This window comes from Mustela nivalis (genome assembly GCF_964662115.1).
Source record: "Mustela nivalis genome assembly, chromosome: 9".
Taxonomy (NCBI): Eukaryota; Metazoa; Chordata; class Mammalia; order Carnivora; family Mustelidae; genus Mustela; species Mustela nivalis.
Genome location: NC_139028.1, coordinates 89,378,265 through 89,399,720, shown reverse-complemented (window position 1 = coordinate 89,399,720; position 21,456 = coordinate 89,378,265). Strand labels below are relative to the sequence as shown.

General features: G+C 34.8%; 1 protein-coding gene across 3 annotated transcripts in view; it reads left to right on the top strand.

Annotated features, from left to right (window-relative positions):
* The window catches only part of LOC309873363 (doublecortin domain-containing protein 1-like), a 232,498-nt gene that overhangs the window by 99,586 nt on the left and 111,456 nt on the right, over window positions 1–21,456 (top strand). For all 3 annotated transcript variants that reach the window (XR_014316312.1, XM_082748858.1, XM_082748857.1), the window contains exons 5-7: window positions 2,737–2,860; window positions 16,358–16,539; window positions 20,813–20,911. Coding sequence is in view for 2 of the 3 variants with exons in the window: in XM_082748858.1 (XP_082604984.1) it covers window positions 2,737–2,860; window positions 16,358–16,539; window positions 20,813–20,911 (405 nt within the window). In the remaining variant the exon portion in view is untranslated. The remainder of the gene's footprint in view (window positions 1–2,736; window positions 2,861–16,357; window positions 16,540–20,812; window positions 20,912–21,456) is intronic.

Below are 21,456 nucleotides of genomic sequence, written 5' to 3'. Positions count from 1 at the left end.
TTTGTAGTAAAGCTTGAAATCAGGTAATGTGATGCCCCCAGTTTTATTTTTGTTTTTCAAAATTTCCTTAGCAATTCGGAGTCTCTTCTGATTCCATACAAATTTTTGGATTATTTGCTCCAGCTCTTTGAAAAATAACTGGTGGAATTTTGATCGGAATGACATTAAAAGTAAAGATTGTTCTAGGCAGTAGAGACATTTTAACAATGTTTATTCTTCTGATCCAAGAGCATGGAAAGGTCTTCCATCTTTTTGTGTCTTCTTTAAATTTTTTCATGAGTGTTCTGTAGTTCCTCAAATACAGATCCTTTACCTCTTTGGTTAGGTTTATTCCCAGGTATCTTATGGTTCTTAGTGCTATAGTAAATGGAATCGATTCTCTAATTTCCCTTTCTGTATTTTCATTGTTAGTGTATAAGAAAGCCACTGATTTCTGTACATTGACTTTGTATTCTGCCATGTTACTGAATTTCTGTATGAGTTCTAGTAGTTTGGGAGTGGAGTCTTTTGGGTTTTCCATACAAAGAATCATGTCATCTGTGAAGAGAGAGAGTTTGACTTCTTCATTGCCAATTTGGATACCTTTTATTTCTCTTTGTTGTCTGATTGCTGTTGCTAGGACTTCTAATACTATGTTGAACAAGAGTGGTGAGAGTGGGCATGCTTGTCGTGTTCCTGATTTCAATGGGAAGGCTGCAAGCTTTTTCCCATTGTGGATGATATTTGCTGTGGGTCTTTCATAGATAGATTTTATGAAGTTCAGGAATGCTCCCTCTATCCCCATACTTTGAAGCATTTTAATCAGGAATGGATGCTGGATTTTGTCAAATAAAGAGCTCCTCAAACTCAACACACACAAAACACATGATCATATAAAAAATGGGCAGAAGATATAAACAGACACTTCTCCAATGAAGACGTACAAATGGCTATCAGACACATGAAAAAATGTTCATCATCACTAGCCATCAGGGAGATTAAAATTAAAACCACATTGAGATACCACCTTACACCAGTTAGAATTGCCCAAATTAGCAAGACAGGAAACATGTGTTGGAGAGTATGTGGAGACACTCTTACACTGTTGGTGGGAATGCAAGTTGGTGCAGCCACTTTGGAGAACAGTGTGGAGATTCCTCAAGAAATTAAAAAGAGATTTCCTAAGACCCTGCAATTGCACTAGTGGGTATTTACCCCAAAGATACAGATGTAGTGAAAAGAAGGGCCATCTGTACCCCAATGTTTATAGCAGCAATGGCCATGGTCACCAAACTGTGGAAAGAACCAAGATGCCCTTCAATGGACGAATGGATAAGGAAGATGTGGTCCATATACACTATGGAGTATTATGCCTCCTTCAGAAAGGATGAATACCCAACTTTTGTAGCGACTTGGACGGGACTGGAAGAAATTATGCTGAGTGAAATAAGTCAAGCAGAGAGTCAATTATCCTATAGTTTCACTTATTTGTGGAGCATAACAAATAGCATGGAGGACAAGGGGAGTTGAGGGAAATTGGAAGGGGAGGTGAACCATGAGAGACTATGGATTCTGAAAAACAATCTGTGGGGTTTGAAGGGGTGGGGGTGGGAGGTTGGGGGAACCAGGTCGTGGGTATTAGAGAGGGCATGGATTGCATGGAACACTGGGTGTGGTGCAAAAACAATGAATAGTATTACGCTGAAAATTAAAAAAAAAAAAGAAAAAAAGGAAACAAAAACATTTCTTTGAACCAGTCTACTGATGTTCTATATTCTAATTTATTTATTTCTATTTGGATATTATTTCCTTTCATCTATTTTCCATGGAACAATTTTATATATATTTTAAAATAATTGACTTGAATGTTTATTAGTTCTTCTTCTCAATTTCACTTTTAATAAAAAAAGATGAATAACATTATGAATTAACCTTTGAATATAATTCTAAATTATACACTTTCACTGCTTTCTAAACAGCTATTGATCAGATATTTTTTTTCTTCACATGATATAATAGTATTTGGGGAGAGAGAATGTGTTTTGTTTGTTTTAAGGATTTAAGGGGAGCTCCCTGCTCCCTACTGAGCAGGGAGCCTGATGGGAGCTTGATCCCAGTACCCTGGCATCTAGGCCGTAGCCTAATGCAGATACTTAAACAAAAACAGACGCTTAATTGAGCCACCCACGTGCCCCAAGAATGTGTTTTTTTAATAATGTTATTGGAGTTGTAAATTTAAACTTCTATTTATATCTAGTTTTATTCTATTATTTTCCACAAAATGTGGCTTTTTAATTTTCATTTTAAAACTGTATTTAAGTTTACATTGTTAGTATGTGACAAATACTACAAATGTTCAAAGAATTTTTGAGAAAGATATTTTTTGCTAGTAGGCTACAATGTATATAAATAAATAATACTAATATTTATTAGTTATACCAGTCAGATATTTCATATCCTTATTTGTTACCCTAGAAAAATTTACTGGGCGGTTTATCTCTGTTGGTCTTGTAATGATGTCTCTCGCAATAATTGTGTTTATGTCAGTTTCTCTTTGAATGTCTAAAAAGTTTTATTTGATTTTTTTCTGTTAGCATTGTTATTTATGTCATTGTTATTATAAAATGGTTATTTACTGACTTTTACTTCAAATTCCACTGTTAGTTACGACACTACCAATTTTTCCTGATTTTTAAAAATCTTTTGAAGTGATATTTAATCTTACTAAATTCCTTTTTGTCTCTTATTTTATTTTAGATGGGCCATAAAACATGAAGGGACTAATAAGCCAGGCCAGTGGAAACATTCCAGAGTTGAAAACCCACTCTGGAACAAGCTTACCTACATGTGGCCAGTTCTTCCCAGTGGACAACTTAATGAGGTTGTATCTTTAGTATAAGAGGTGGTTGTTGAGATTTTCTTTTAGGCCCAGTATGTGTTCAATTTTTTTTGAAAATTTCCATGAATCTTTTAAATTATATTTGTTAGATGCAAGAGATCAATTAATTCTGCTTTCGTACCAATTCATTAGAAAGATGTATTTAAATCTCTCGTTATGAAAATAACTTATTTCTTCTTGTAGTCTGTCAAATTCATTAGAAAGATGTATTTAAGTCTTTCATTATGAAAATGAACTTATTTCTTCTTGTAGTCTGTCAAATTTTACTTTATATATTTTGAAATTTAGTTCTTAGACACATACATATTTAGAAATATTATTTCTCCCTAGTGAATTGAAACTTTTATCATTATGTAGAGACTCTTCTATCTCTAGGAAAAAAATCTCAGTTATGCAATATTAATAGAAATAAGCCAGCTAATTATTATTATTATTTGCTTAATATATCTTCTTTCCATTCTTTTATTTCTATATTTTTATATCTTTCTGTTAGAAGGGTCTCTAATAATCAGCAAATAGTTAATATAAAAACAATTAGCTGACAAACTTTATCTCCAAACTAAAGGATTTGGTCTTGTCTATTTATTGCCTTAACAGATATATTTAGATTATTATTTGCTTTCTATTTGTCCTGCCTTTCCTATGTTTCTTTTTTTCTCATTCTTATGTTCTTTTAGATTGATTTTTTTTTCTCTATGTTTGGGAAAAAAAATTCTACTAGTTTGGAAATTGTACACTCCATTTCAATTTTTTTTGTTATTACTTCTTTTCCACTCTTTTTTTGTTATTACTTTGAATGTTGCAGCTTGCATATGTAAATGATCAAAATCTAAAGTTAACAAATGTATTTACTCTTCTCCCAAATAATCAAGAACATTAGAAAACCTTAACTTCAATCATATGATTTGTAACAAGTGCTATTATTGTCATGAATTTTATCTTTTTGTATGTATGTATGTATGTATTTATATTATCATGTTCAATAAGCCAGCATATAGTTCATCATCAGTTTTGATGTAGTTTTCAACAATTCATTAGTTGCCTGTAACACCCAGTGCTTACCACCACACGTGCCCTTCTTAATACCCATCACCCAGCTACCCCATCCCCTCATCCCCTTCATTCTGTAACCCTCAGTTTGTTTGTTGGAGTCCAGAGTCTCTCATGGTCTTTCTCCCTCTCTTATTTCTTCCCTTTCAATTTTCCCTCCCTTTCCCTATGGTCCTTCATGCTATTCCTTATGTTGCACATATGAGTGAAAACGTATGATAGCTATCTTTCTCTGCTTGACTTATTTCACTTAGAATAATACCCTCCAGTTCCATCCATGCTTGATACAAATGGTGGGTATTCATCCTTTCTGATGGCTGAGCAATATTGCTTTGTATATATGAGCTACATATATACAAAGCTACATATATATATATCTACATATATATATATACATATATAAGCTACATATATACATATATCCTTGAAAGGGATCTTAGCACAAAACAAACACATTAATCAGTGGAACAGAATAGAGTCCCCAGAAATGGACCTTCAACTGTTCAGTCAACTAATCTTTGACAAATCAGGAAAGAATATCCAGTGGGAAAAAGACAGTCTTTTCAATAAATGGTGCTGGGAAAATTGGACAGCCACATGCAGAAAAATAAAATTGGACCATTCTCTTACACTGTACACAAAAATAAACTCAAAATGGATGAAGGACCTAAATGTGGCACAGGAATCCATCAAAACCCTAGAGGAAAACATAGGCAATAACCTCCTTGACATTGGCCACAGTGACCTCTTTTAAGACATGTCTCTAAAGGCAAAGGAAACAAAAGCAAAAATAAACTTTCAGGAATTCATCAAGATAAAAAGTTTTTGCATAGGAAAGGAAACAGTCAACAAAACTAAGAGGCAACCAAGGGAATGGGAGAAGATATTTACAAATGACATCACAGATAAAGGGCTGACATCAAAGATCTATAAAGAACCTCTCAAACTCAACACCCAAAAAACAAACAATCCAGTCAATAGATGGGCAGAAGACATGAACAGACACTTCTTCAAAGAAGACATACAAATGGCTAACAGACACATGAAAAATGTTCAACATCACTAGCCATCAGGGAAATACAAATCAAAACCACAATGAGATACCACCTTAGACCAGTTAGAATGGCCAAAATTAACAAGACAGGAAACAACAAGTGTTGGTGAGGATGTGGAGAAAGGGCAACCATCTTACACTGTTGTGGGAACGCAAGCTGGTACAGCCATTCTGGAAAATAGCATGGAGTTTCCTCAAGATGTTAAGAATTTTATTGTCTTAAAAGCGTCCACAAAATATTAAATTGTTATGGGTAGCAAATATTTATTTAGATTTGGCCCTGTTTTTCCTCTTTCTTATTATAATTCCTTTTTAAAAAATTTTTTTTAATTTATTTGACACAGAGAGCCAGAGAGAACAAGCAGGGGGAACAGCAGAGGAAGGGGAAGCAGGCTCCCCAATGAGCAGAGAGCCTGATGCAGGACTTGATCCCGGGACTCTGGGATCATGACCTAAGCCAAAGACAGATGCTTAATGGACTGAGCCACTCTGGCACCCCTTCTTATGTCTCATTTCTTCCACCTGTGATTACTTTCTTTCAACCTCATATACCTTTCTTTTAGTTATTTGTAGCAAACTCTTTCAGTTTTTACTTATATGAAATTGTCTTTTCCCTTCCTTTATATAAGGTATTTTCACATAGAAAATGGAAGATGTCATCACAGACTTCTAACATCCATTATTGCTATCTGGTAGTCATCTATCATTTTAATTGTTATTCCTTTGAAGGGTAATCTCTATTTTCTCTGACTGCTTTTAGTATCTTTCCTTTCCTTTGGTATTTTTCAGTTTCACCACAAAATGTCTGAGAGAGGATTTCTTTTTATTGTTCCTGCTTGGGCTCCTGACTCTGTGGATTGTTATCATGCATCATTTCTGGAAATGTATCACCCATTTTCAAATATTCTCTCTCTTATATCCTCTCATTCCATTTTTTACAGAAAACTCTGATTATGTGTAAGCTAAAGATTCTTATTTTGACCTCCATATCTCTTAACCTCTCTTTCATATTTTTCACATCTTTGTCTGTTTATGGTACATTTTTGCATCATGCTTTCAGGCATATTTATTTCAGATAATTAATTTTCTCTTCATCTTTATCTCATGTGTTTTAAACAAGTGAGGGTCAGGGGTACCTGGGTTGCTCAGTGGGTTAAAGCCTCTGCCTTTGACTCAGGTCATGATCCCAGGGTCTTAGCATCCAGCCCTGCATCAGGCTCTCTGCTCAGAGGGGAGCCTGCTTCCTCTTCTCTCTCTGCATGACTCACCACCTACTTGTGAGCTCTCTCTCTATGTCAAATAAATAAATAAATAAATAAATAAATAAATAAATAAATATCTTTAAAAAAAAAACACAACAAAACAAAAAATGAGTGAGGGTCAGCCTGTATTATGACACTCAATGAAGATTATTTTTCTCTTCTCTAAGAGAAAATGTTTGAGAAAGTCTAGTTTACTTGCAGCCACCTGGAGGGTATTATTTCTGGTTTGCCTTTTCCATGAAATTTAGCCTGTGACTCTTGTTTTATGAGGAGTTTTCTGTTAGATCTCCCACCTTGACTAGGCCCAGAAATTTGCCTCCTGTGTCCTTCCCCTGCAAGACCATGGAAACAGAAACTCAAGTTTATTGGGGTTTGTCAAATTTAATAAAAATAAAATCCAGTTTCAGGACTCCATTTACCTCTCTGGGTCCCTAGTATATTTTGCTTTATTGCTATGTCAATGATGCACTCTAAAGATTTTTTAAAACGATTTTCTCCTGATTTTTTAGTTGTTTTGTCATGTTTTCTGGGTTCAATCAAGTTTTCTCTTTCCCCTTAAATCATAATTTCCTATGCCTCCTTGCTGATTAAATGAGTCTTAGCACTTTAGTAAAAAGATAGATGGAGTCTGAAACCAAGAAGTCATTACTTAGGCCCCAAAGATGTTCTTATATTTAGACTTACATTTAGATGTTCTTATATTTAGCAGTAAAGCAACAGTTTAGATAGCTGAGTTTCACAGAGTGAGAAAAGAGTTCTTCAAAATACCAGAGGCTCGGGGCGCCTGGGTGGCTCAGTGGGTTAAGCCACTGCCTTCGGCTCAGGTCATGATCTCAGGGTCCTGGGATCTAGTCCCACATCGGGCTCTATGCTCAGCAGGGGGCCTGCTTCCCTTCCTCTCTCTCTGCCTGCCTCTCTGCCTACTTGTGATCTCTCTCTGTCAAATGATTAAATAAAATCTTTAAAAATAAAAAAAATACCAGAGGCTGAGGGTTGGGCACCCTGACCAGTGGCTAGGTGAATTATGTGTCTGAGACTTGGGTTTGTAACACTAGAGAAAACCAACATGGAGCAAAGGATGGGAAAATGGCACTGAGAGACCAATAGACCCAGAATAAGCCAAAAAAAAAAAAAAAAACAAAAAACCCAAAACTGTGAATTTCACTAATTGTAGATTTTTCTCCAGAGGTTCAGGGAAAACAGAGTCTAAAACAGAGAGAGCAGGCAGGATAATTTATACCTTAACTGGTAGTGGTCAGATGCCAGCAGGTTTCCCAGTGGCCAAAGACCACAAGAGGCACATACTTAGAGGCCTCGGAGGATCAAGGCCAAGTACTCATATATAGACCATGGACCCCTATTCCGAGCGTATACAGTTTGTTGAATTTTCATCTACCAGAAACCACACTGGGAAGCAGAAGGAAGGAGGCATATTCCTAAAAAAAAAAAAAAAAAACAAAAAAAAAAACCAGTTCTGGTAAGAAATTTGAAACTTCAATTTGACTGAGTTTGTATACAAAAGGATATAGCTTAAAAAAACAAATAAAAAATGCTGTTTTAAGTTGGAAGAAACTGGAACACCTCTTATTGGAATATCAAGTTTTCACCATCCAGTGGAGTGGGAGGTAGACAGGGATGCTTCACAAGGAAGTATTCTTTCTTATATAGGAAAAGAGAAAAAAATTATAATTATTGCAAATTTCATTGCAGATATTGTGCTTACATTTTCAAATTTCAGTATATAAATAAAGTAATTTGGTTAGTTAATTAAATGATGTATGGTAATTATATTAGGAAACCTAAGTTAACTTGGTTCCTTTAAAATTTACCATTAAAAAGGTACATTTTTGCTAATGACCTGAGATTTGACAACTAAATGGTTTAGGAATAGAAATGGACTACTCCAAAGTTCTATTGCCATTCAAACAGAATAATAGCTTTTGGGTGGAGGGATAAGACTACCCCAACAAAACTCTGGTCCTCACTTTTAAACCAAAGGAAAGGACTAAGGCACTAAATTAGCTAAAGTAAGACAAATAGACCATGTATTTCAAAATGACTCAGCCTGAGTACAGTTACTTCTTGCCATGTCTGAGGAAGAGAAGAAAATACTTACCAAGCAGGGAACTCAGATAGTTCTTACTCAGATACAATCTGTTTAATTTAAAGTCTGGATCCATTCTATCTGAAGAAACCATATTTTCTTCCAGTCCTGTTTCTACAGAATGGATTTTTTTAAAGCAAAAAGATGGTATTATCAGTATATAATGAAATGCAATTAAAGTTTTACTTGAAAGAACTTTCCAGGTAAATAAGCTGCAGTTAGGAAATGTGACCTTCATGTTGTGGGGATTCAGAACATTTTGGTCACTATAAGCATATGTATTACATTTATTACAGATTTAATCTTCCAACATTACAACTTAGCTAACCGTTATTTATAATTCTCTGGATCCTTGCCAACATCGGTTGTTTCCTGTGTTGTTGATCTTAGCCATTCTGACAGGTGTGAGGTGATATCTTTTTGTAGTTTTGATTTACATTTTCCTGATGATTAGTGGAGATGAACATCTCTTCATGTCTCTGTTGGCCATCTGTATGTTTTCTTTGGAGAAATGTCTGTTTATGTCTTCTGTTCACTTTCTAACTGGATTGTTTATTTTTTGGGGGGGTGTTTTCTGGGTGTTTTAGAAGTTCTTTTTATATTTTGAATACTAACCCTTTATTAGATATGTTTGTAAATATCTTCTCCTATTCCATGGGTTGCCTTTCAGTTTTGTTGATTGTTTCCTTTGCTGTGCAAAAGCTCTTTGTTTTGATACAATCCCAATAATTTATTTTTGCTTTGTTTCTCTTACCTTAGGAGACATATCTAATAAAAAGTTGCTACAGTTGATGCCAGAGAAGTTACTGCCTGTTCTCTCCTAGGGTTTCTATGGTTTCAGGTCTCACATTTAGGTCTTTAATCCATTTTGAATTTATTTTTGTGTTTGGTGTAAGAAAGGGGTCCAATTTCATTGTCTTGCATGTTGCTGTCCAGTTTTTCCAACACCATTTGCTGGAGAGATTTTTTCCCTGTGGACAATCTTTCCTGCTTCGTTGAAGATTAATTAACCATATAGTTGTGGGTTTATTTATGGGTTTTCTGTTGTATTCCATGATCTGTGTGTCTATTTTTGTGTCAGTACCATACCATTTTGATCACTATGGCTTTGTAATATAACGTGAAGTCCAGAATTGTGATAACTCAAGCTTTGCTTTTCTTTTTTAAGATTGCTTTAGGTATTTAGGATCTTTTGGGGTTCTGTACAAATTTTAGGAACATTTGTTCTAGTTATGTGAAAAATGCTGTTTATATTTTGATAGGGAATACATTAAATGTGTAGATTGCTTCATGTAGTATAGAAATTTTAACAATGTTTGTTCTACCAATTCATGAGCATGGAACATCTTTCAATTTCTTTGTGTCATCTTCAATTTCTTTCATCAGTGTTCTATAGTTTTCAGAGTACAGGTCTTTTACCTCTTTGGTTAGGTTTATTCCTAGGTATCTTATTATTCTGATGCAATTTTAATTGGGATTATTTTCTTAATTTCTTTTTCTCCTGCTTTCTTATTAGGGTATAGAAATGCAACAGATTTCTGTTAATGAATTTTGTATCCTGTGGCTTTACTGAATTTACCAATTCGAGCAGATTTTTAAAAAGATTTTATGTATTTATTTGAGAGAGAGAGAGAGTAGCAAGAGAATACAAGCAGGGGAGAAGCAGACTTGGGGAGCCTGACATGTGGCTTAATCTCAGAACCCTGGGACCATGACCTGAGCTGAAGGCAGATGCTTAACCAACTAAGACACACAGGCATCCCATTTCTAGCAGGTTTTTGGTGCAGTATTTTAGGTTTTCTACGTAGAGTATTATGTCCTCCACAAACAGTGAAAGTTTTGCTTCTTCTGTATCAATTTGGGTAACTTTTATTTCTTTTTCTTGTCTAATTGCTATGGCTAGGACTTCCAGTTAATGTGACAGCAGTTTTTTAATGAGAAGGCTATTCTGCCCCATCTCTCCCATTTATCCAGCTCTAGTTTCATGATCATTTATGTCTAAAACTCGTGCAAATGTTGATTTTCTCTGAAATGCTTAATATCTTTGTTGTAAAAGAGCTACAGGTAAGTTACCAACTTACTTCTTAAGTTACGCAAATCCATTCTTTCACCATCCCTTACATTAAGTGAAATCTTGAATAACTGGAACATCCCAAATGAAACTATATAATGAGTTTGTCATAACATATTTCTTTCCAGTAGTTCTAGTAAGGGAGAGTGGTCTGATGTTTCTCCATTCATAATAATAGATACATGTCTCTATAAATACTTTATGGTCTGCCCTTTGCAACTTAAATTCCATACAGGTAAATGGATCTCAGTGAAGGCCAGGAATATGGAAAAGCTTTATTAATTCAAATTTTGCTTGTTTAGAAGTGTGATAAGTTAGGTTCATTGTATGCCATTGTTATGAACATGTTTACTAAACAAAATATTATATTATTATAAAGAAAAAAACACTAAACTGGCAAGGACTCTACTCATGAGATTTTTAAACATTTATGTATACTGCTTTCTCCTAATTAAATACAATTAATGTTATTTACTCACTGATTTCACAAACAAATTAGGACATTATATTTGGATGCATCTCAGAATATTTAATTTCCACAAGCTTCAGACTTTGTTTATAACTTATCTAAAGTGCCTTTTTTGTACTATATGATTGATTTTTCAATATAATTGTAAGATTCTAAAAACTTTTTGAGAAAATAAATTAGTAATTTTTTCATATTATACTAGCTTTTAAAAAATGGTCTCCTTTTCCATAAACGAATGGCCATGCATCTTGGTCTGTATTAGTCTAACAGGCCAGCATGTCTCCCGAACCCACCTGTAACTTCATCTTTGTCATGTCAGTTAGACACTGTTAGGACAGTAGAACAACTCCTGTAGTGATAGTCTGAGCTTTCTGCCTATGTATTCTGAACTTCTACTTCCTCTGGGTATTGGTACCCATATCCCCTTTAGGAAACTTCTTCCATTTATAGTTCATGTGGATTGTGGTGTCTTTGCCTGAGCTCCTCAGAAGACAGAACCTGAGGGAAATGGCTTATGTGCTACTCCCTTATTAGGATGTACAGTCTCAGGGATAAGCAGGAAAGGAAAGAGAGCCAATATAAGAATGTACTATCAATCTGTCCTCCAAGAAGCCATTTAAACAGTGATCTTCTGGAGGAGAAAAAAGAAAGAATTTATCTGTCAACTTCCATCTCTTTTAGGTCAAAGGTTTGCCCAAGTTTACACAACAAGAATGATGGGTCAAAAATTCAAATTCAGAAAGTCTAACTCTACAGCCCAAGCTCTTTGCCTCTTCACAGGATGCTCTTCTGAATGTTAGTCAGTGATAAGAGTGAAGAAGAAAATAGAAGCAAAGACTGGGTGTAGGGGATGTTGTAGGGAGCAGGAGAGGAAGGACAGGATTTGCAATTTTTGATTGACCTGGGAAAGCTTCATTGGTGATACTTGAGTAAAGATCTGTAAAACAAGCAGCTCTTTAGGGCAAGAACATGCCAAGAATTGCAAAAAAAACCTGAAATGGTGTCTTTGAGGAACAATGAGGTAATTATGGCAGCAGCAGTGTGAGTGAGGGAAAGAGCAGTGGGAGATAAGATGAGAGAGAAAAGTTTGGGTACAGATTCTGCAGAACCTTGTACACCATTTTAAAACATTTAGCTCTTATTAATATGGGAAGCCATTGGAGGCTTTGGAGTCAGAAGTGATGTGCTCTGACTTAAACAATAGTAAGGTCATTGCGATAATGGAGTAGAAAGGGGCTGAGGTGGAAGTAGGAATAAGTAGTTAGAAGGGTTTTGCAATTTGTAGGTGAGAGAAACTAGTGGACCAGGGTGGTGGAGATGATGAAGAGCAGATGGGTTGTAGATATATTTTGAAAGTAGAAGCAGGTTTTGCTGATTGATTATGTCAAAAACAAACAAACAAACAAATAAATAAATAGAAAAAGCCTTATATTGAGAAATCTAAATAGACATTTTAACTCATGAGACAAAGAAGAAATCATGATGAACATCTAAAAAGGAAATACTGTAGTGCTCGTTTCGGCAGCACATATACTAAAAAGGAAATACTGTATTTACAATCAAAGCAAAATGTGTGAGATACAGCTAAAGCATACTTGAAGGAAATGTATGAACTTAAAATACTTAAATTACAAAAGAAAAAAGGCTAAAAATTAATGTGTTAAGCTTCCAATTTGAAAGGTTAGGAAAATAATAGCAAAATAAACTCAAAGAATTAAAAAGAAGGAAATAGGAATTATAAGAACAGAAACTGATACAATATTTGATACATACAAAACAGAATAAACAAAGTAAAAAACTCATTTTGAAAACATTAATAAAATGGATATATCTGGCTACACTGATTAAGAAAGAAATGGTAAAGGTAAATAATACTAAAAATAAAGGAAAGATAAAAATATAGATACTGAGAGATTAAGAAGATAATAAGGATTAGTAACTTTGTGCTAATAAATATTATAATTTAGATAAATAGAATGGTCAAGTTCACACACTTAAGGAACTTAGGATGGAATCAAGATTCATTATGGAATGACTCTTCCGTAAGGAAGCCCATAATTGTAGAAGAAACAGAATCAATAGTTAAAATCTCCCCACAAAGAGAACACCAATATCAAATGGTTTTATTGGCAAATTCTACCAAAGGTATAAGTAGCAAGTTTTTCAGAATAAAAAAAGAAGCAACAGTTTCTAACTCATTTTTTGAGGCTGGGATAAACTTAATACTAAACCTTGACAAGGTGCATATAAGAAATAGAATGTTAATTTCATTTATGAACATACATGTAAAAATCCTAAAGAAAATAGTAACAAGTTGAATTCAGCAATCTATAAAACAAGATAATACATTGTGACCAATCTGGATTGGTCCAGGAATGCATATTAGTTTAACATCTCAAAAAAATCAATTAATATAATTAACACATAGCCAGTGAAAGCATAAATAATCATATGAGCACATCTCAATAAATGCAGAAAATAGACCCTTTCGTGATTCAGTGGACATTCAAGAAAAAAATCTTTTTTTTTTTTTAACATTTTATTTATTTGACAGACAGAGATCACAAGTAGGCAGAGAGGCAGGCAGAGAGAGAAGAGGAAGCAGGCTCCCTACAGAGCAGAGAGCCCGACATGGGACTCGATTCCAGGACGCTGGGATCATGACCTGAGCTGAAGACAGAGGCTTTTAACCACTGAGCCACCCAGGCGCCCTCAAGAAAAAAAATCTTAACAAAATAAGATTGATAGGAAGCTCTGCAGAACATTTATATCCCACACAGACTGTTAGAAAACTAAGCAAGCTCTTGATCCATTCATCTGTTGATGGACATGTAGGTTCTTTCCATAGTTTGGCTATTGTGGACATAGCTGCTATAAACATTCGGGTGCACAAAAAAAAAAAAAAAAAAAAAAAAAAGAAAACTAAGCAAGCTGATTTATAAATGTATATGAAATAACAAAGGGCTAATAAGAGCCATTTTCCAAAGAACAACAAGGTGGGGTAGTTGCCCTATTAGATATCAAACTTTAATAGATATAAATGTATTATAATCAAGGCAGCATTGTACTGCGCAGGGTAGGGAAATCAACAATTGAAGAGAATAGAGTGCATAGAAACAGATGTACACTTATATGGAATTGTGATATTTTATAGAGTGGTCATTGCAGTGGGGAATTAACTGCTGCCAGAACAATTGTTTTGCAGATAGAAAAAAATGAAACAATTGAGACCTTGGCTTAACAACATCATCTCTGATCATCTGTTCCTTCATTTACACTTCTTCCACAAATATTTATTTTTGTGACTGGCCATACCATCCACCCAGTTGCTCAAACTACAAACCTGGGAACAATTAACACTTCCCTCTCTTTATCCCTGTCCTTTTACTTACGTTTCCTTTACTGCCCTAACCCCTATGGAGACTTCAGCTCCACTACATGGCATTTCTTTTTTTTTTCTTTTTTTAATTTTTAATTTTTTATTAACTTATAATGTATTATTAGCCCCCGGGGTCCGGGTCTATGAATCACCAGGTTTACACACTTCACAGCACTCACCACAGCACATACCTTCCACAATGTCCATAACCCCACCACCCTCTCCCCACATCCCTCCCCCGGGGCAGCCCTCAGTTTGTTTTGTGAGATTAAGAGTCTCTTATGGTTTGTCTTCCTCCCGATCCCATCTTGTTTCATTTATTCTTCTCGTATCCCCCAAGACCCCACATTGCATCTCCAGTTCCTTATCAGGGAGATCATAAGGTAATTGTCTTTCTCTGATTGACTTATTTCGCTAAGCATAATACCCTCTAGTTCCATCCACATCATCGCAAATGGCAAGATTTCATTTCTTTTGATGGCTGCATGGTATTCCATTGTATATATATATCACATCTTCTCTATCCATTCATCTGTTGATGAACATCTAGGTTCTTTCCATAATTTGGCTATTGTGGACATTGCTGCTATAAACATTTGGGTGTACATGCCCCTTTGGATCACTACATTTGTATCTTAAGGGTAAATACCCAGTGGTGCAATTGCTGGGTTGTAGGGTAGCTCTATTTTCAACTTTTTGAGGAACCTCCATGCTGTTTTCCAGAGTGGTTGCACTAGCTTGCATTCCCACCAACAGTGTAGGAGGGTTCTCCTTTCTCTGCAACCTTGCCAGCGTCTGTCATTTCCTAACTTGTTAATTTTAGCCATTCTGACTGGTGTGAGGTGGTATCATATTGTGGTTTTGATTTGTATTTCCCTGATGCTGAGTGATGTCTGTGTCTGTTGGCCATTTGGTGGATGTCTTCTTTGCAGAAATGCATGAAATTCATGCATTTGCAGAAATTCTTCTTTGCAGAAATTCATGTCCTCTGCCCATTTCTTGATTGGATTATTTGTTCTTCGGGTGTTGAGTTTGCTAAGCTCTTTATAGATTTTGGATACTAGCCCTTTATCTGATATGTCATTTGCAAACATCTTCTCCCATTCTGTCAGTTGTCTTTTGGTTTTGTTAACTGTTTCCTTTGCTGTGCAAAAGCTTTTGATCTTGAAGTCCCAATAGTTCATTTTTGCCCTTTGGCGATGTTCCTAGGAAGAAGCTGCTGCACCTGAGGTAAAAGAGGTTGCTGCCTGTGTTCTCCTCAAGGATTTTGATGGATTCATTTCTCACATTTAGGTCCTTCATCCATTTTGAGTCTATTTTCATTATACTGCATTTCTAAGTTAGGTTCTTCTCCTCTGTCATCATGTCATACCCAGTACTCTGTTGCTATTGTATTTATACTACTGTAATTGCCAGTTTATTTCTGAGTAAATTTCTGAAGATTTGCTGGAAATTCGTTGTGGAAGAGTATTCTGTCTAGTTCAGTTTTATTTCCAGTGTCTAACACTGTGCCTGGAATATAGTAAACCATCAACTGATATTTAGAAAATGCATAAATAAATAAATAAATGAAAGAAAGATACACAGTAAGTGAGTTCTGCAACTAAAACATAGGAGATCGGTCTAAGTTCTTTTACCATCTCATTTTGGTTTTTGGAGAGTTCCTCAAATGTATTCTTCTTTGCCAAATAGATCTAGTTTAAGATAATACTACATCAGGCTATGATAAAACCACTGTTCATAATTCTCCACATTGATTAAAGATACTTCACATACAAGCAAAAATATCCCAAGCTAATTCGGTTTTATCTTTTTAGAATGTTGATTCTCTGAAAGGAACTAAGTCTTCTATGTTGTGACACAACACAGGTTTTACACACATTTAAAAAAACTACTAATCTTAAAATTGTTCCTTTTTAATTAAATGAGACATCTATTAGAATTGTCTGGAACATCTTAGATGATCCCCAATACATTTTTTGATGCATGAATGAAAAATTAAAGGTTTAAGTTATGTGGTTAATTTATTTTTTATATCTAGAAATGACTGTTCTTGCTTATCATCACATTCTTGTCATTTCTTTCTGAAGGAGTTTGATTGGCCAATAGAAGGACTGCTTATTCCAAACAGTCCTCCCATGAAGAAATCTATCTGTAAGACCCCAGAGCTGTGTGTCCCTGTGAGGCTCAGAGTTCTACGGAATGGAGACAAGAATAAAAACAGAGCCTTTGTTATAGTTGGTCCAGACATCTCACCTGGACGGAAAATACAGTAAGAACATTTTGCTCATCCTTCTCATTTCTAATTTGTACAAATTTTTGTCTTCTCTATGGATGTGTTTCTGGGAGAATTCTGTGTTTATTTTTAAAAAGGGATCCCAAGGTGCCTGGGTGGCTCCATTGGTTAAGCAACTCTTAATTTTGATTGAAGTTATGATCTCAGGGATGTAGGGTCCTAGGATCAAGCACTGCCTCAATCTCCTCACTCACTGGGGAATCTGCTTGAGATTCTCTCTCTCTTCCTCTCCCTTTGCTCCTCCCTCTATTCACTCTTTCTCTTAAATAAATAAGTAAATCTTTAAAATAAATAAATATACAAATTAATTAATTTAAAAAAGGGCTCCCATGTTGATATTTGGAGATCAAAATACAAACTGAGATTTAATTAAAACTTGTCAGGAACTTAATTTTAACTCATCTGGTTGAAGCTAAGCACAGGAGAAAATAATGAGTTAGAAATGGGTAATTCAGATATAAAAAAAGTTCTGGGATCAACGTCTATTTTGAATTAGCATTTTGCTTGAGTTTTATTAATGTGTTTCAAAATAACTGAATTCATAAATTGCTTCTTACAGATTATATAATTCCTTATTTAAATTATTATTGTACATTATTATTTACATTCAGATCTTTGGGATATTTAACAAGTGAATGTAGTTCTCAAAATATAACTTCATGTAATTTATTTCTCTGCCTTGGAATAACATTTTAAAAGCTTATCATTCTAGAAAAACATCAATCTGCTCTTTAGCTTATGTTATAAGTTGGCATAAAATCTTCCCATGAAGCCAGAATTTCTCCAATATTGGAGAAAAATCACTTGCTGTATTTTTATTACAATTTATGACAAAAGAAATCGCAGACCAGTGCAAAGCTGTAATGTAAAGAATGAGTTAAATACATTGTTTCTCATATTATTAGCAGTGATGTTAATGTTACCTCCTGACCTTTCTTTTGAGATGTTTAGAATATTTGAGGCTGCTGATAATCGTTTAATATTACTTTCTTCACATTGATTAAATATACTTCATACATCGCTGAACAATGAGTAACATTCAGATCGGCTGTCCACTGAACTGCCTGTAAAGATGATAAAGTAAAATATTAATCTTGAAAGTAAAGTCAAGCCTGAAATTGAAATCTTTGACGCATACATTTCATAATTAGCTCGTTCTGCTGAATGTAAAATGTGAGGGTAATGCCCTTAAAGTAGCATATATGACTTTTTAACATCCAAAGTTAATAAATAATTTTTGTCCCTTCCTCCATTTATTTTTTCACACTATATCTTTCACTGGGGCTCAAAATTATATACAGATTTTATCTTTTCCCATTAATGTTTTATTTATTTATTTATTTATTTGACACAGAGAGAGAGAGAGAGAATCACAAATCAGCAGAGAGACAGGCAGAGAGAGGGGGAAGCAGGCTCCCCGCTGAGCAGAGAGCACAATGCGGGGCTCAATCCCAGGACACTAGGATCATGACCTGAGCTGAAGGCAGAGGCTTTAACTGAGCCACCTAGGCAACCCCCATTAATGTTTTAAAATGCATAGTTCAATCAGGTAATCCAAACATAATTTGAGAGATTTGTTAATTTGGACAACAGTTGCACCAGAAAGTATGTGAAACCCTCTGATCATGGAATGGTTTGCCCTAATTAATTAAGTATTCACTTTGTTCACTACATGAATTAATTATCCCCCCCAAATTAAAGTACGCTGGCATATACTTGACATTAAACTCTTCTAAAGATACATTAATTTTTCTTGGTCATTTCAGAAAATTTTCTACAGAATCAATAGCATTGTTTGGCCCAGAGCTGTATGTAAATACTGGTTAACAGAAGGTTCAAATGGGAAGAGTTTTGGCTAACATTACAGGGCAGCTGCATTTCCCAGTTCCAGAGGACACTTTTCACATTATGTTCTATACAAACAGCATCCCAGAGTTGTGCAAAGTAGAAGTCCTGCTGTGCTACTTTTCATATAGCCAAGCTAAATATTTTCTCTTTCAGAAGAAAATAATGCTAATGACAGGAAGGAGTACATTACTTGTATTAACTTGAAACTTGTTTGTAAGAAGAAAGATAGCTGGGCTATTTCGTGTCTTTACAAGCAAAATCAAGCTAGAATGATGAAGTACAGATCCATTTTAACCAAATCTTGCCCTGGTTGCATGCTGTCCTTTAGTTGCATAATGATTCATTCTAGACAGTTTTAAGGGAAATTTGTTGTTGCTGGTTCCTCTATCTACAAAGCCAAAGGGAGATCAGATATCATTTGTTTGTGATTTAGCCGATCATTACTCTTGGTGAGTAACAAGATCTTGTCAGTTAGTCTTGAACAGCGGCTGTCAAATTCAAATAAATTAAAACCATTGTGATTTCCAGGTGAATTTCATCTCTCAGAATAGCAGATTAAACAAGGAGAATTTTATTAGTGACATTTTAAGGAATTTTAAGAGGAAAGGCTCAATATGTAGCTATGTGATAAAGTTTATATTTTTACATAATTTTAACGAGTAAGTTATTACTAAGTTATGATCCCTGGACTCTCTTAAGCACCTAACTATAGCTTTTAAGGCCCTTTGTGAGCTGTTCCTGCTTATTTTTCTAGTTCTATCTCTTATCAACACTCTCTCCAATTCCCACTCCTGAACCCCTGCCACTCATCAATACCTTCCATCTGCCTTAAAATAATAGAGGTGTTCTGAGAATGAGTTCGTACTTCGTTTCTTGATGATGACACTACTCACCCCTGAATAAGCTGAAGCTTCTATGTTCCCCATTGCTCTGATCATGTGGGTTTTTCACCAGCATAACTCCTACCACTCTGTGTTGTGATTATCTGTTTATGTTTCTGCCCATGAGACAGGACAGCAGTGATGTGTTATTCATCCATATATGTGCTTTCTGCTATGGTCTGGTCATGGAAACAGACAAAATGTGTGTCCTCGTTAATCAAGGCACTAAGCCATTTTATTTACCACAGGATATAGGGCCCACAATAGGCCCTAAATTAGTGCTTATTGAATTTACTTATTTATTCACTACACTTGATTACCATTTTTTGTGAGTGAATAACTATATTTGACCTTTTTTTTAATTCAATAAAATACAGAGATTCTAAAAATACTCCAGATAATTTTCTAACTTGAAAATTTGAGCAGATACATATTCCAATTAAGCATTTTTTCTATGATCATTATTTTTTTTTAATTTTTTAATTAACATACAATGTATTATTAGCCCCAGAGGTACAGGTGTGTGAATCACCAGGTTTACACACTTCACAGCATTCACCATGGCACATACCTTCCCCAGTGTCCATAACCCAACCACCCTGTCTCTACCCCCTTCCCCACCGCAACCCTCAGTTTGTTTTGTGAGATTGAGTCTCTTATTTGTATGACTATTATTTTTTTAAAGATTTTATTTATTTATTTGACAGAGAGAGACAACAAGAGAGGGAACACAAACAAGGGGAGTCGGAGAGGGAGAAGCAGGCTTCCCGCTGAGCAGGGAGCCCGATGTGGGGCTCGATCCCAGGACTCTGGGATCATGACCTGAGCCCAAGGCAGATGCTTAATGACTAGCCATCCAAGCACCCCTCCATGACCATTATTAATCACTTTACTGTTTAAAAATTTTTAGGTTTGGATTAATAACCTAAATAATATGTGAATAAACATATGAATATGAACAATATATAAAAAATACAGGCAAAATGAATGTAATCTCTGCAATTTCTTTAAAACTGATAAATCCACACCTCAGAATGTTCAGCATTTTTCAGAGGATTAAAATACTGAAAATTCATTTTCTTATATAAATAATTGTTCATAGTATAAATGTTTATAAATGCAATTTAATTGCAATAGTTTTTGAAGTCCTTTTTTAAATGTTTTTTTTTAATATTTTATTTATTCATTTATTTTTAGAGAGAGAGAAGAGAGTGGGCAGAGGGGCAGAGGGAAAAGGAGAGAGAGAATCCCAAGCACACTCTGCGTTGAGTATGGAGACCTACCAGGGTTCTCAGGACCCTGACGTCACCACCTCAACCAAAATCAAGAGTCAGACAGTTAACAGACTGACCCACCCAGACACCCCTGAAATCCTCTTTTTTTTTTTTTTAAGGAGACATTTTATTTTAGGACAAATAATAATAAGTTAGAACCTTGTGATTCTTTCGTGTATGTAAAGATAAAAGCTAATTGATAACATATACTGACATATCAGTCAAATCTTGGACCATTTGTTTCAGAAATGTTGACGTTAAAAGGGAAAAGAACGTGAAAAACCACATTACTAACTATTTTGAAACAGAAACAACCCAGACTGAATTTCACCAACTTTTGGAGAGGTAAATACTTAGTATCTTAAATGCAAAGATGTTTTCCATTCTAGTGCCTGAATAATTATATATATATTATTCATATAACTCTCTCTCTATATATATAATTATATATAACACACAATACAAAATACATATGTATCTGCATAAGGAAAATGTTGTTAATACAATGATTTTGGAGTTTTTAATCTGTGAAATATATAAGCTGTGTGAATTTATGATACCAGTGCTAATTAATAAATTTTTGCCCAAAATGTCAAAGGCTGGCAATTTCCCTTAGCTCCTGAAATACCAACTCTGTAAATATAAATTATTCCCATTAAAAAAAAAAACCACAATTGTATAGCACTTTTCTTTGGTTTACATCTGTTTGAATTGAAATCAGTACTTATCTACTTTAAACCAATTTTTAAATGTCATCAACCTATATCATATTTGTGAAATATGTTGTAATTTTCTTTTGATCAATATTTTCCTACCAAAACAAGAATTATTCCCATAGAATTTGATAACTGTTTAAAGGTAGACCACCAGGTATAAATGTTTTGGCAAAA